General features: G+C 39.7%; 1 protein-coding gene across 1 annotated transcript; it reads right to left on the bottom strand.

Annotated features, from left to right (window-relative positions):
- Positions 1–272: 272 nt before the first annotated feature.
- LOC145478993 (uncharacterized) lies at positions 273–3757 on the bottom strand. Its single transcript, XM_081457215.1, has 2 exons — positions 3486–3757; positions 273–1826 (listed from the first exon to the last, which is right to left on the bottom strand). The coding sequence occupies exons 1-2, from the start codon at positions 3572–3574 to the stop codon at positions 926–928; spliced, it is 990 nt and encodes a 329-aa protein (XP_081313341.1). The 5' UTR covers positions 3575–3757; the 3' UTR covers positions 273–925.
- Positions 3758–17074: the final 13317 nt, after the last annotated feature.

The raw sequence follows: 17074 nt of genomic DNA, 5'->3' as shown, positions 1-17074 counted from the left end.
TCGCACTCGTGTATCGATGTCCCAATGGAAATACGGAAGTCTTTCTATTTTCCGAATAGCCCACTTGCAGTTGGCCACGATTGCTAGTCATTATTGTAAACTGAGCATAGTGCTACCTTTTGTTATTTAGTATTTTAAGCTAACTTCAACCAGTTTTGGTTCACAAAGTCTAATAACATGTGTTGCGTCTGCCTACTCGTGTCATGCGCAGATTTTATGAGATCAAGCGCTTTCTCATATGCATGTTCATTTTTCTGGTTAGCCATACGCATAAGGCCTACGATGTAATTTACAAATCCATTAGATTTCGCAATAACTATGGCAACAGTAATCATTTTTACAAGCGTGCATTTGCGGTCAAATGAATGATCAACTGAAACTTTTTTTAGAACTTGATTTGCCAAGAAAGCAGCTTTTATGGTCCACGGAAATACCTAGTAAAGGACCTGCTGAAAGTAAACAACACCAAACTGATGGAATTGTATTCAAGTGTATTCAATATTTAACAACTTTGATTGCATAATCACTTAGGTTACACTCTCTGCCATTTTCAGGCTTTCGATCTGAAAAGCGTGACAACATGATGTCTTCGAGTTTGTGCACTTGGCTTATTTATTTGGTAAATAAAACAAGACATTTCATTCAGCTGTTTCATTAAAGACAAAGTCTGGTGCGATGCCGAATTCACTCTTGAGCCGTTTCTGAAGGGAGTCTCGAGGGCCTCTTCCAGCCTTACCTTACCACCTTCTCTGGCTGCCGTTTGGACTCACCTAACTTCTCCTTGTTCCTTTATGACCAATGAAAACACAGGAAGTATTTGAAGGATCGTTCACAAGCTACCTGCTTCAAATCACTCTCAGTTTTCTTCTGAAAACACGGTTTTTGCTGTCGTACAGCGATATTAGACAAGAGGGCGTCCCTGATCTTAATTGACTATAACAGGAAAAGAAACATTTCTCCTTGTTTTAAATCTGCTCTGGCTCACTCTGTAGTGTCTGTTTGGTTCAGTGAAAAAGGTTTCATTTCCGCTGCTGTCTTGAAGTCTTGGCAATCTGATGTCATCTATAAAGCCAGTGTTTAACTTGCCCTGTACAGGCTCAACATATAAGGCTTCACCCTTCGTGGGTGACAACCTCGAGTGGAAAGGTCTGAATACGTCCTTTGTGGTAAAGAAGGTTGCTGTTTGCTTGTCATCTTGCTCTTCCCCGTCTGAGCAATCCCAGGATCCAAAACCGTCCAAGCAGCCACACATTGTGTGATAAGAACTTATTCGAACAAGGGGCAACTTTTTTTCGTTCCGAAACTTACTCTCGTGCCGGTACTGTGTCAAATATTTGGAAATCGGCAATAGATCAAATTTCTTTCCGTAGCGAACCCCTTTCGTACCTCTATCCGTTAACAACTTGTTTTCCATGTATGGTGTCAGTAAGGAACTCCCAAGCGGCCTCCCCTTGCAGAGTATGGGACTCTTTCGTTCCGGCAGATTCTCAGGAGGCTTCTGGTTTTCCACCCAAGATGCTTTAGTTTTTGCCATGCGCGATAAGATATTTGTCCGCGAAACCCTGTCAGGTGAACCCTCTGAGTTTGAGTGGACGGATCGAGTGTCGTCTACTGCGCATGTGTTAGATGATGTCACGTAATCACGGTAGGCGCTGACGTTTTGACGAGTGTCACTTACTGCTGTCATTGGAGTACTACAATCCATTTTTGAAGCCTCTCCCTCTTTTGTTCCAAGCTGCTCCACTGGAATACACTTGGGAGGGCTGTGTGGAACTTGGTAGATCTTGTTGCTATCGAAGGCTACTGTGACAGTGTTGAGGTTAAACCTTAAGAATGCAAGATTAGTGGAGAAGTTAACATAAATGGATAGTCCCCCGGAAATTAAAGACTGTACCGATTCATTCAGTGATTAATTTTAAGGTATGGACCATTCGCCCGAGCCAATCGCATGAACAAAAATCCGCCTAATAGTACTGCATGTCAAATTACGTTCTGGGACACATCGAAACCAAGGAAAACTAAGAGTCAAGATTAACTGGTTGAAGTTGCCGTGTTTGGAGGCTGTCGCATTGCTTGAAGGACGTTTTAACACGTGAACGTCTCGTGGAAAAGCCTATCAATATAATCAAGTTTTTATGCCCTGTTACAGGGGTTAGGACTGACTGTATCATGACTATGTCTGGCTATGGCTGTGTAAGTCATACGCGAAAACTGTCTTCGTTCAGAGGACAGGGGTAAATAGAAATGGTCTGATGTGGTTGACGGCGAGCGATTGGATTTCATTCTGTCCTTTTAATGATGGTGACAATTGTTACAGTTCTCTATGACACACTCATGGAAACGTCTATCCAGATTTGAAGAATCAATATAACTCACGTCTTTTCCTCTATCAGTGGAAAAGATAATAAATATTGTTCGCCAATGTCGCGACTTATATACACTCGTCATTTTGCAAAAGGCCTGAAGTCTACTGAGATTCTCCCAGATGTTGTGGTTTCAGGTGCTCTCACATACCAAACGTCTTAAGTTTTCAAAAGAAAAATTCACGCCGAATTGCCATCAGATGTTAATTCACATGTTTTTTTCTGAGGTGAAATAATTATAAGCAGCGTACGCTGGTAAACAAGTAGTCCAACAGACAGACATTTTCGGCCATGGAAATGTCAAACTCATGAAATGTAAGCTTAAGTCATGCATGCACTGCCATGAAAGACCCTTGAAAGGCAAATCAGCCTGCGTACCATTACTAGCTTGACTGAATACCTTTACATGCGCATAAACCACGTTATTGGGAATCATGAAACTCTAGTTCAGATGTCAATCACTTTGTGACATAAAACACCTGTCAACAAGCCACTGCTATATGAACTTGCCGAGTTAAATATCAGCATCTCACTTACTTTGGAAGTTTGTTTGAACTTACTAAAATTAACTAGGGTACAAATGAGCTAGATATAGCACTGCACGACGATCCATGACCTTTCATTGTCTCTTACAATCACAATACTCATCAAGCCCGTTCCTTTTCATTGGTACTGTACAATTTGTAAAAATGCCAGATTGGTTTTGCGAATTACCTAAACCTGCTTAAACAAACACCGTGTCTCCGCCGAATTCTCTTCTGCTTCTGACAAACAACTCACAAATACAACCTAAGTTTGGACAATTTATCAGGCGGCATACACACACGCGCTGACCTTCTTCCACTTATCTAAAACATTCTAGCCATGTTGACAACTCACTTGTCGAACAACGAAAGCAAACGAAAGTTCTTGACACCCGAGATCAAACTGAATGGCAACAGTTTAGTTCTGTCAAAACTTCGAATCTGCAACTGAAGAGTACCCAAAAACGGCCTAGAATGCGTCTCGGCTTGTTGGAAATAGTAGGGATAGCAGAGAACACTACATCACTGTGTCTTGTTCGATTAGATCGAGACATGGTCGTCAACAAAATCATACACAATGGTTTTGTTTGCCACTTACTTTTGCAAACCATCCACTTGGGAAGTACAAGGCCTCCATATGTCCTGTACGTCTTGTAACGTACATAAACGGCTTGCTTTGTAAGCCATAACACGGCGAAAGTGGAGAACAGATTGCGAAGTATTTTATTGTCACGGTATGTGCGACTTTTCACTGTACTGAACTGTTGCTGGGTAACAATGCAAGTCATGGCCAGATTGTCAAAAACAAATAATCTGTCAATTTTGGCTTGAACACAATTAACTTGGACCTCATTGAATTATTTGCATTTGCATTATTAGCTCGAAAAGGGCTTAATGAACTCTTAATAACACTTCGGAGCGAATAGTTCTGATGTAAGAGAACATCTAAGAAAATCTCCTTAGGCATTTCTGTGCAAGGGTCGTTAAATGAACTATCAGTCAAAAGAACTGAAATCCAGACTAAGAAACTAATTGTCTACGAATTTCATGCCATGGGGTCAAAACAATTGTTGCATGATAACTGAGAAAATTGGCTTCGATTTCTTTGATTGCACAACACTTCGAGGATTAAACTAAATATTGATTAATCAGAGAGGTCTGTAATAAAGGAGCTTAAGACGAAAACCATGACAGGACACAATTTGACAGAGAAAGTGTAATCGCTTTTTTAATCCTACTTCATACCACTGATTTGCATGGTCAATTTATACATCTGTTACACATTTCGGTTCATAGTTGATTTACCTTTCTCCAAGCTAACAAAATTGGCTTCAAATGCCTTATACTGAGAGGTCACGATTGAAAATGACGCATTAATTTTTATGCCGATATTGTCTTTCGTAAAACCGCTATTCAAACGTAACCCTCAGTAAACAATTACAACTCTAAACTTTGTAAATTAGCCAAGCTTAGTTCCAAATCAAATGGATTCCACAGTCAAAAAATAAATGAAAATAAAACACAGCCAGGTGAATATGGTAACCTGCACCCATGACATGTGATCGTCCAGGCCTAGTTCTCGGATTGTGCGGGTGATTATGCAGTCTGGTCTTTCGCCACGAACCAAAGTTGTCTTAGGTGGGCTGCAATACATGCTTTTCGTTTGAGCTGTCATCACAAAAGCGGCTCCCCTGACTTCCCAAGTCTAGCCTTGCCTCTTCTTCCTTTTACAGTTCTCTCAATCGCCCTAATTCTCCATGTTTCAGCTCTGCCAGTGTTATAAATTCTGGAACGTGTTATTTTAATGTTTGGCGGTTAGCTGGCTAAGAAACGACTGACCCATATAGATACATCTCCCTGAGTCCACTCATTTACTTATTTAGATGCCGCAAGGATACAGCAAGAGACGAACAAAATTTTACAAAGTACTATTAGAAAGGACGTCCATCTCTGGCTAGTTAAGTTGTATCACAATGATGCATGATATAAGTAACATAAAAAAGGGAAAGTGCGGCATATTCTTGATTGATATGTAAGGTGAGACCATTAACGAGACCCTAAAAGGGAGGCCATTAACTGGGCAACAGTATTAATGACTTTCGGCCAGCTAATCAAACCGATGCTCAGGTCAAAGCATGGCCTTTAATGGTCCTTAATGAAGAGGTGGCTGTAGTAAGTTTTTGCGATAGACTTCAATAGGGTTGATGCGCATAAGCATAGTTGTTCGAAAAGTTTATCACTGCCTCTAGCTCTGTGTTATTGCTGGCTCAACCTAGCTCATTTCTCATGAGAATTGTGTTGTGTGTTTACTGGAAGGGAGAGAAACGTTTGCACAAACATTTAGACTTAATTCCTTCCATCCTTTGCATATTTTTATATAAACTTCTATGTTTTAACCTAATGTGATAAAAAGTGTATCCCTTGGTACATTTTCAGTGTTATGGATCGGAACAATGGCTCTTCTTTCAAAGAGAAACGGTATCACCTTCAGAACATTATCTTTTCGTTCTACCGCGGCCACGTCGTGATTTTAATTTCTTCCCCAAATACTTTATTTCAGCTCGTGTACGGCCGAGGTTTGATAAATACTTTTATTGGTGCATCACTGTCACATCCATCCCGGCGGGTGCCGCGGATGTCCCCGCTCAAAGTAGTACGACCTCTTTCAGTCAAATTTAAGCTTTTCGGTCGTTGCTGGACCCTTGATGGTAAAGGTTCTGTTAGACGTATCGCTCTTGGACAGTACCCGTAAGGTCTCTTATCTTTATCATATTCAAGACATGGGTATAAAGAATCCATTTTGTGATTAAATTTTTGCCTCAGCTTGCCACCTTTACAGTCGATACACAATTCTTTCCCAACGACTTCACAAAACTCTCTTCTCATAACATTGTTCTTGCATAGCTGATTGGTAGGCTTGATGTACGTATACGAGGGCACGCATCTGTCAAAGCGAACTGCGTCATATTCCGATCCGGGAGAGCTTTCTGGCAACAGAAAATAACTTCCCGGTTTGAATTCAGGTGAAGGCACCAACTTATAAGAGACCTCATTAGACCCCTCGGCTCTCAGACTCCCAAGAAAGTTTCCAGAGTGTTGAAAGTGTCTTTTCATTCGCTTTAGTTTTCTGCTTTCTTCGCTTAACCACGCTTCCATTCTTCCGAAAGATTTCGGCTCGCAGTGTTTTTCGCCAAAGATGAAGAGATCTCTGACATTTTTCACATCGTCAGAGGATACCAAATTTCCATCTTGGATTTGTTTACTTTGAATCCTTGGGTAAGACAGCGGCAAACTTCCTCGTTGGATATTGTAGTCATTTTTTTGTATCCTTGCCATATTTCGATTAAATTTCCCCGCAATTATTTTCCATAAGGACGTGATAACAAATTTAATAAAGGTTTAGCCGGAATAGGACTAAAAGGATGCCAAAATTGAAGTTACACTTGTCAATGATCTTTACAACTCCGGTAATTTATTCATTTTCGGGCGAATTTGAGAAACACCTGCCATCACGGTAAATTTGGACTTCTGTCTCACCACAAACAAAGCTTAGACTTTTTTTTACAGCTCTGAGTCGTTTAATGAAAGTTGAAATATAGCTTTAAAAATTACAAAACTAAAAGGGCGTCATGGTTCTCACTGCTAAGCTCAAGAAATCTGTGCGTACGTAATTCAACTCAACTGGAAAATGTATTTGGCTGAGAATTTACACGACCAGTTAAGAATGAAAAGGATTAACAGCAGTGGTTTCTTGCGTCAGTAGAAAAATGAATATTCAGAAGAAAGTAACATGTCACAAAACAAAACAAAAATTATTTATATATTGGATATTTAAATAAAAAGAATAAGATCGGATTTGAACATATTTTTATTTTTTGTTGTTATTTTCTTTGTTATGTTAAATTTATAAAAGTAACTAGTGAATTTAATACCGTTAATAGTACTGTTTACATACATTGGGTATTGTGGTATGGTTTTGAAATTACCATGAGCAACACTCTTCTCCTGGTGCTGAATACTTCTCGAACAGCTACACAGGGAAGGAAAATATACTTACTACATTGCAACTTCTATCACTGAAAGACTACCAGCTATCCGTAAAATGGCCAGGCAGGAAGAAACTCCCACGGCTATGCTGACATTGTTTTTAAACTGAAAGTTCGTTCTGGACGATTTCAGAAAATAGCATTATTCTTGTCATCATTTTTAGGGTTGGAGGGGAAGGAATGGAAGCCAGTACAAGGTCTACCTATGAAGAAAATAGTGGTAATTCCTCATAAAATCGGTATGACACGTTGAATGTGAAGTGAAAGGAGAGGACTCATTCCCACAGCAATTTGAAGGCACAAAAAATTATCTCTTTCCTAGTCGCTATTCTGAGTAACTATTTGCAATTTAGTGGGGACCTTGTGGGTTCGGTTGATTACTCAGTCCTTGATGTGGTCTTCAATCAATCCTATCTGTTGTGTACCTGCCACTCGAAGCCAACTTTATTTACACAGAAGATGGGGGAGGGGGGTATAATTACACCGCCGAAAAGTGTCATTTACTTGAAAAGTTCCCCCAGTGTTCTTATGCTACTCAGTTGCACTTCCAAGACAGAGTTATCACAGGTGTTTGAGAAATACCCGAGATGTTTGGGTCGTTTTGCTTCAAAGTTGATCGGTATTTCTTTGGTTTGATCTGTTTTATGTCTGGCAAAACTTGAAATCCTTGCACGTTTATCCCTTTACCTTTCTTTGCCTGATAAGCCGCGAGAGATTCCAGTGAAAACACAGAATCTAACGACATGGAGCGGCTCATCAGCTGCCCTGGTTCCGTAACTAGATTGGTTATACTATCTTCACTCTTAGAACAATCAAAGCCAACATTTTCGTTCGGGCTTGCGACGTTCATCGGCGCAGTCACGATTAGTTCCGAAGGCGCCGATGTTGAAGTCGACGTCAGATCCGGCAGTGAATCGCTCTTCGCCACTAGAGGAAGTAGCCTCACGCGAAACTTGCTCTTATAGCGGTCAGTAGGTGGGTATCGCGTTATCTGAGGAAGGCCAATAGTCTTGTCCTTAATACCTTTACTCTCGTGTTTTCCACATCTTTGGCCCTCATCGCTGTCTACCTGCACGGTGTTGTCTTTAAACTCCATTAAGTTGATGGATTCTTTGCATTTGCCAATATCGTCAGTGATTCCAATATCTTGGCTACGTCTAACATCTCTGATCACGGCACTAAATATGACAGCGTCGTCAAATGAAGGTATTTGTGTCTTATTACCACCGGTTGTCGGAACAATTTTCCTTTTATTATAGAGCGGCGGTATCCTTTGAGGTTTCTCTCTCCTTTGCTTACTGTAAGGATTGGTCCTGGTCGAAAATGATGTTCCAGACATGTCTTGTCCAAACTCCATACTCTTAGTTGAGAGACAAGTCGCCAAACTTCTGTCCTGTAGAGCTGACCAGACTTCCTTCCAAGGGCTTGGGTTGAGGCTTCTGTGCATCGCTTTTGGTGATCCCAATAAACTCACATCATTTTCATTATCTTGATCACTGCTCTCGTCTAATGTATTCAAACTCATTTCGGAACAGTCTATGAAAATTTTTTCAGTGTTCATGGCATTTTCGTTGGCTTGACTGTCGTCTTTGTCTGAACTGGCGCTGTGTTCTTCAACACTGTAGTGTACGTGACCCGGTGTAATCTTAGCACCATCTGTATTCGGGAACGAGTTTTGGCAGTTAAAAGCAGTTCCTTCTATAAGTATTTCAGATCTGTCCAAGGTCTTTTTTGTCGAGTTTCTGATTATATCTAGTGATGTTGTAACGTCAGCCATATTCTTCGCCAGGTCTTCCTTTGGTAGTTTTTCAGTTTCGGTCTTGTGTCGTTTCTCATCTCTCTGCGAGTCGATGTTTCGCCACATCAAACATCCTTTTAAATCACTGTCCATTGCACAGCTACCATTTGCCACAACAACGAACTGAAAGCCTTTCTTCGATGTCTCTCCTCGTTCAGATGAAAATCTCCCAATCATTCCAAGAGGAAACTTTTCTGAACTATTACTTCAAAGCGATTGCGAAAATACGCCGAGGAACCTTGAAACGCATCGCTAAATGTGCCAGGATTAATAATTAGCGGTGTTTTCCAAAACACAAAGAAATAACCACAATTGGCCCGTCACAATAGCATAGAAATAAAGACAAGTGGTAACCATGTGATAAAACTAATAACAGACGAGCTTCAATATTGTTTAGAATGTGGCAGGTATGCATCCCAAGAGAGTGTTTATAGCATGAAAATAAGTCCAACCCACAGAGCGCCAATTGTTGCTTTATAAGTGGTTGCTCGCGGCGAAAAAAGTACCTGGACAAGGACAATTTATGACACAGCTTTTAATCTTAGCCCGCGAAAGAGTGAATAAGACTAAGGTTGTTTGAAAAAACTTAACGTTCTTTTAAGTAAATTATACCGAACAACTAAACAAATCAACTTAAACTCTTGATAGCCAAATGTAAAAACTGAGTGAACAAAGAATTAATAACGCTAAAATAACCAATAAACTTTCAAAACAAAGGATCGGCATTACCTGAAGTAAACAGCAAATCAAACTGATACCACAACAAAGCGTTTTTTCCAGACGATTCTAGACGTCTACATCAATTATCACTTTATTTCACGCCCGGAGTTTCATGTTCATGTGATTTTGTTCCATTACAGTTAGGTTTTGGGTGATTACTCAAGAAAAAGTGTTCAAAGCATATAATTTTCGTTTAGTTCAAGAATACACGTTAAGCAGCTTTGATACGACAATTTGATCACTAAATTATACCCCTTCGCTGGAAAAGTTTCAATTGTTCATTAGTTTGCATAAAAGACGGCCAGCAAGTCGGGGTGTTGGCACGAGAATATTGTACCGCAAGCTACTGAATTACGAATAACTGAAGCAGACTCGTATCCAGTCGCTATTTAAGAGATGACTGTATACTACGGTGGATTAAGGCGCGCGAGGTGTCATGGGAATGGTCGAAGAAAAAAATAGTTTTTCCTTCGACCCTTCCAATGACACCTTGCGCGCCTTAATCCACCCTAGTATCCAATCTTCTCTCCCCCAAAACAACACGTAAATAGCGACTGTGTACCAGTCTGTAACTAAAGTCTCTCATCTGTCCGCAAGAACACCAGAACGGGTACAGCAAATGGCACTGCTGCCAATGGGTCGGTCAAATTTTGCCTATTTTCATACTTCTATTTATGGCAAAATTAGTTTGTGAACCTGTTTTTTACATTGAGATTGGTAGAATCAAGAGGAGATCTTTTTGGTAGAATATTAAATCATTTATAGCAAATAGGCGTTGGAGATTTAATTTATCTCACAGGAAAGGTTGATCGCAATTTTGCTTGAGACTGAACGTATCTTTACCCTTGGTACAAATATATTTTGTAACGTTTCGCTAATGGCACTGGAGTATGTTCATAATGTATGATTCGTGTTAACTGTAGAAGTACTTTAGGCCTGCTTGCAGTTATGATGAATCCCCAGGGGCTATTAAGCTATTTAAGATTTTGTAAGTTATGCAAGAGCCACTCGAAGGCATCTCTTTCAACTTTGCTTTATTGTTTATTCACCGCTGTAATTTCTTTATGGTGATGATGTAAACGCTCGCTGTATTAATAAACGAGATGCCCGCTCCTGATGCTGTGTTTGTGTTTATTAAGATTAGTTACAAAATATTTTTTCGTCGTTTCAGGGTGATTAGAGTATAATTGGGCGTTTTCCTTCGTTTCATGTTCATTATATTACCATGCACCAGAACAAAGAAAAAACTAATATGTTACAAGGGTAAAATTGGACCAGAACACATCTTTTTTAGTTATCTAGCAGTGTTAGTTTTCAAAATGCTCCAGTGGTAACCCTCGATAGCTTCAAGGATACACTGTAAACCATACTCCATCCAGCGACAAGTTCTCGTTAGAAATTATCTCCTTCCTCCCCGTCCCCCAATCTAACAATTTTCCTCCCCAGTTTTCAACGTGATACCAAATATGTCGAGACTTGTTTCACGTGCAAGATTACACCGTTAATTCAGTTTGGCACAAATGTTACAAGTTAAAGGTCAATAAAAGTATAGGGCTGTTGTTTGTGTATGTTTGGAGATGTACATACTGGAAGCTGTATATTCTTCATAAGGTAAATATATTTTGTAACGTTTCGCTAATTACACTGGAGTATGTTCACTATGTATGGTTCGTGTTAACTGTAGAAGTATTTTAGGCGTGAATCCCTAAGGGGCTAGTAGGCTATTTAAGAATTTGTAAGTTATGCAAGAGCCACTCGAAGGCATCTCTTTCAACTTTGCTTTTGTTGTTATGTCGTCGGATACTGAACGAGCGAGCGTTCCCGCTTCGATCGCGCAATCCTTCACTGAGGGAGATCCTGTTCATAAGACTGCTTCACGAACATTGTTTCCTCGTCTTTTGGACGTTACGTTTGATCAGAGGTTCGCTGCATTCAAACGCGATCTCCACGAGAAACAAGCCGCCACTCAGTCTCAACTGTAGAAGCTAAAAACGGTATCCAAGGCTTCGAGTTCTTTTAACTCTAAAGTACAATACGAGTCTAGCAACTCTCTGCTTGATGCAACAGACGGGACCATCAAGACCATCTCAAAAGGAAACCTTTCAGCAGCCAAGTTATTTCGTTCCGTGGACAAGAACCCCGCTGTTTGGGCAGCAGTACAAGTACGAGTCGGACGAACTCGCCGAAGATTCAGAGGAAGAGAAAAAGCTCTGATCAGCCGAAAGACGAGCGCTAGCTAAGATCCGGGAGACAAAGCGGAAAAATGCGTCTAGCTGGCCAACTCTACAGCTACCCGCTCTACATCCAGTGAAGCTCCATCTACTCATGGTCTATCCACTGGCAATTATTTTTCTTCTGATCAGCCTTTTTGTTTTTTCGCATGCAGTCCTTTCGTGGACGTCAGCCTCAACTAGCAGACAAGTGTTTCAGCTGCGGCCAAATAAGCCTCTGAGCAAATCCATCTTCCTGCCCAAGCCGTTTTAGAGGAGCCGCTGCAGCCCCTCTAAGCAGTAAAAATACATACTTATGGCAAATACCAAGCTGCATTGAAGAGAATGGGATAAGATGAGTATATAATTTATTCAATATAATAAAATGATTGGGAGACTTTGACTCAGTTGAACTTATTGATAATTTTGTTGAACCATGTGATTCAAGGTTTTTTGGAAGTCTTGGAAAGACAATTTACTCTAAGGGGCTGAACAATTTCTGTAGCTGTTCATTTATCGTTCGCGTAAATTTTGGATATGTCAACTGCGTCCATTACTTTTGACTTTGTCATGACAACCACAAACTTCATATAGGTTTGGACAAAAATCAACTTTTTCGACATACTTGTGTATTTTTTTTTCAGCTTTGTTCATCATTTTGCTGAATTTTACCAAATTGTACATTTCATAAGCATTCTGGCTTCATAAGCATTCTAGATTATTTTTTGACTTTTTTAAGAAAATAGTAAAATCCAAGATGACGGATCCAAGATGGCGGGTCAAATGAAGTCATGCTATTTCACAGCCAAAAATTATGTCATTATTTTATAGAGCAAGCTCAGGGCTTTCTATTTAATCAATGTAAATTTATTTTCTGTGCCTTAATAAAACGAAAACCCAAGGAGGGGGTTTCATCCCCCTTATACCACGATGGGGGCATTAGTCCGAGGGTTAACGATTGTATTAGCCCTGATGACTGAATGAATGAATAAAAGACTGATTATTAGGACGGAACGCATTATATCTAAGTTAAAGGCAACCTTAAGGTTAATGTAGAGTTTTGAAATCATATAAGTGCTTCTTGCTTTATTCGCGATACTATTTTTGTGGGGTATCAGATTCTCTTTATTTACATTCTACCCTCAGCTCAGTTTTCTAATAATCGCTCAGCCATCCAGTCCAGTATAGTGATTTGTCGAGCAGGCTATTTCTGATCTTCTGGCCACAGGTTCAGTGGTCGAGTGTGCGTGTGCTCCTGCTGTGGTTAACCCGTTGTCAGTTTCCATACAGTTAGAGTTCTGGAAGAATAATGTTTCTTATCTCAGTTCCAGTGTTTTGCAGACGTTGCTCGCAGACTATCTCGTATTGTATACTCGGATGTTAGCGCTATTTGATTGGCTGCTTTCATTGCCATTGGTAGCATGCCTGTTTTCGCGCAAAAACTGAGATTCTATGTAGACGAATACCAGATCGAGTACCACGTGGAGAGAACTCCACTGTGTTTGTTTTGATTTGAAAAGTTTGCACATCTTCTTTCAGGGTGCTCTGTTAAGTGGTTTACTGACAACCAAACTGTACCTTTGATCGTCGATTCTGGTAGTATGAAACTGTGTTCGCTTCAACTCGCCGGTGATATATTTGATACCGCCAAAGAAAGTAATATCAAAATCGAGGTTGAGTTGATACCTCGTTCAGCTGATTACTTATGCAAGATCGTCGATTGATGACTGGTCGGTTAAAGATAGCTATTTTCATGAAGTAACCTCTTATTGGGGTCCCTGTTCAATTGATTACTTTCCCAGTTAAAAAAAAAAAAAAAATTCAAGTTTTCCCAGTTTCTATTCGAATATTCCCTAGCATTTAGTTGGGTAGGAGAAACCTGTTGGCTGGTGATACCTGCTTCGTTAAAAATGTCATCCGCCACATATGTTTTTGTCAATAGAACTGGTTACTCTTTATTGGCCTTTCAGCTCCCTTTTGGCCCTTTTTGGTGAATCGTAGGTGGGGTTTCAGATCTTTTGTTATTGATTTTCTCTTCGTTGAGAACGGTAAAGATGTTTATCTCCATGGGACAAATAACAGTTCCCTATTGGCTCGGAGAATTTTAGTTGCTTGTCGGGGCTGTACAGTACAGTATCCAGTAGAACCTGTCTATGGAGAAGTCATGCCGCGCGGTCATGATTACGCTGTTTTAGGCCGTTGGGCCATGTCATCTTTGTGCGGGACTGCCCGTTTATCATGTGTTGATCTTAGGTGATTGCACTGTTTTAGGCCATTGGGCCATGCCATTTTTGTACGGGACTGCCCGTTTATCATGTGTTGATCTTAGGTGATTGCACTGTTTTAGGCCATTGGGCCATGTCATTTTTGTACGGGACTGCCCGTTTATCATGTGTTGATCTTAGGTGACTGCACTGTTTTAGGCCGTTGGACCATGTCATCTTTGTGCGGGACTGCCCGTTTATCACGTGTTGATCTTAGGTGATTACACTGTTTAAGGCCGTTGAGCCATGCCGTTTTTGTGCAGGACTGCCAGTATATAGTGTGCTGAATACAAGATTTAGGCCTCTGGGCCTTCCTTATGTTCTGATCTGCGTGTTGTTGCTTTTTTGTTTTTTCTAATTGTTCTCACTTTTTTTTTGTTATCTTTCAAGTCTACAAAGTGGATGCGTGTTTACTACAAAGGTTGCCCACTCAAGAGATCCAGACGGCTTCGCAAGTCAACGGAAGGTCTTCCCTTGCGTTCCTCTAAAGCAAAGGCCCCTTCAACAACAGAGCGTTATTCAAGTGACTTTCAAACATTTAGAGAATGGTCTTCGCGCTTTGAGGAAGTCGCTTGTTTGCCGTCTGATGAGACGTCATTTGCTCCTTATTTGGAGTATTTTGCTGCAGCAGAGTTCCCTCTACTCCACACTTGAGTCTGTCTGTTATGGCATAAATTGGGCACACCATCGGTATGGCTTTCCGATTTGTGATTTGACTTGTGATACAAGTGTTCTCGAGGCGGCTAAAATTGAGCTTGCAAAACCTGTTTCCATAAAAAGGGGGGCGCTGTTACTCCCGAGATGATTTTGAGGATATATAATAGGCTTGCGCGCCCCAAGGCTAATCCCTCTAATCATCGCTTAGCTGCAATTTGCGTGACTGCCTAATCGGCTTTTCTCCGCGTCAACGAGTTAGCTAGCCTTCGCTGTTGTGACGTTAGTTTTTGCGATGCATTTGTCAGAATTTATACATGTGAGAGCAAAACAGATGTTTATTATATGTAATTTTTAGTTTTAATTTTATGAATTTATTTTCTTCAAAGATAGAGCATATTTTGCTCTCAAAAAATTTGTAGTAAAATAAAGTTTTAGACTTGGCATGCGTTTGCGGAACTAGGATATCTTATACACTTGTTTGATCTACATAGCTTAAGAACAGGGGCCGCTAAGGAGCAGACATCAACAATCTAGACTCTTTATGTCACGGCAGATGGGAGACTGATCGAGCCAAGGACGGCTAGCTACGGCTATATTACGATAAGTTAGAATCTTTACTTTCAGTTTCTTGAAGTTTGCACACTTAGATTCCTTTGTTCTCTTTCTTTATTTCCGAAAGCGGGCATCAATAAACGAGATTCCCGCCCCTGATGCTGTGTTTGTGTTTATTAAGATTAGTTACAAAATATTTTATAATCGTTTCAGGGTGATTAGAGTATAAATATATTTTGTAACGTTTCGCTAATTACACTGGAGTATGTTCACTATGTATGGTTCGTGTTAACTGTAGAAGTATTTTAGGCGTGAATCCCTAAGGGGCTAGTAGGCTATTTAAGAATTTGTAAGTTATGCAAGAGCCACTCGAAGGCACCTCTTTCAACTTTGCTTTTTAATTTTTCTGTTTATTCACTGCTGTATTTTCTTTATGATGATGTAACGCTCACTGTATCCTGCATCAATAAACGAGATGCCCGCCCCTGATGCTGTGTTTGTGTTTATTAAGATTAGTTACAAAATATTTTATAATCGTTTCAGGGTGATTAGAGTATAAGTATCATTTTCAACAGGAAAACAACTTTTATTAAAGCTTATGGACGGTTTAACGGCTCACACCTCTTCTTAATGGAAGTATTAAACAAAGCATCTCAAACTTAAACATTCTAAAATTTTTTCCCACCTAAATACTTATACTATAAACAATACATATATGTATGTAACCTTCACCAACTCTTATGGCGAACTTTAACACTTTATTAATAATATTGTACCGTTCCTTTTAAGCTATTCTTAGTCCCATTTCATATTACTTCTCCATTTCCAGGTTTGACATGCAGTTGAAATTTAATATTTAATATTTGTATCGAATGGTCAGTTGCTTGTTAAAGCAGTTAACAAGAAATATAAGGAGTAACGTAATCCGACGTTTCGATGTATCCAACATTATCAAGAATAAAAATCGTTGAATGTCACAATCACGCACATAGGAATACCACCTAATGATATTAAATCGTTGAATGTCAAAGTTGTTGAAATAGTTGAGTTACGAATATCGTTAGGTGGCATTCCTATGTGCATAAGAGTTATGACATTCAACGATTTTTATTTTTGACAATTAAAACGTCGAATTACGCTACTCCTTGTACTTCTTGTTGAATATCTCTATGCCTCAGTAATAAACATTCAAAGATGTGTTTGACACTGATTCTATTGAAACAAAGTTAACAGTAACTGTAAGTGGTGTTTTACTTAGCAACGGTAAGTGGTATGTTTTACTTGGCAACGGTAAGTGGTATATTTTACTTAGCAACGGTAAGTGGTATGTTTTACTTAGCAATGGTAAGTGGTATGTTTTACTTAGCAATGGTAAGTGGTATGTTTTACTTAGCAATGGTAAGTGGTATGTTTTACTTAGCAATGGTAAGTGGTATGTTTTACTTAGCAACGGTAAGTGGTATGTTTTACTTAGCAATGGTAAGTGGTATGTTGGACTTAACAATGGTAAGTGGTATGTTTTACTTAGCAATGGTAAGTGGTATGTTTTACTTAGCAATGGTAAGTGGTATGTTTTACTTAGCAATAGTAAGTGGTATGTTTTACTTAGCAATGGTAAGTGGTATGTTTTACTTAGCAACGGTAAGTGGTATGTTTTACTTAGCAATGGTAAGTGGTATGTTTTACTTAGCAATGGTAAGTGGTATGTTTTACTTAGCAATGGTAAGTGGTATGTTTTACTTAGCAATGGTAAGTGGTATGTTTTACTTAGCAACGGTAAGTGGTATGTTTTACTTAGCAATGGTAAGTGGTATGTTGGACTTAACAATGGTAAGTGGTATGTTTTACTTAGCAATGGTAAGTGGTATGTTTTACTTAGCAATGGTAAGTGGTATGTTTTACTTAGCAATAGTAAGTGGTATGTTTTACTTAGCAATGGT

This window comes from Orbicella franksi, chromosome 2 (genome assembly GCF_964199315.1).
Source record: "Orbicella franksi chromosome 2, jaOrbFran1.1, whole genome shotgun sequence".
Lineage (NCBI taxonomy): Eukaryota > Metazoa > Cnidaria > Anthozoa > Scleractinia > Merulinidae > Orbicella > Orbicella franksi.
The sequence above is the reverse complement of the archived record's forward strand: the minus strand, read 5'-3'. Positions and strand labels throughout refer to the sequence as shown.

What these genes read in the sequence shown, in the direction of transcription:
- LOC145478993 (XM_081457215.1), bottom strand. Translation starts at nt 3,574, where the DNA reads ATGGCTTACAAAGCAAGCCGTTTATGTACGTTACAAGACGTACAGGAC. An exon ending in CAAGTGGATGGTTTGCAAAA is followed by an intron (nt 1,827 to 3,485) that starts GTAAGTGGCAAA and finishes TGCATTCTTAAG; the next exon opens with GTTTAACCTCAACACTGTCA.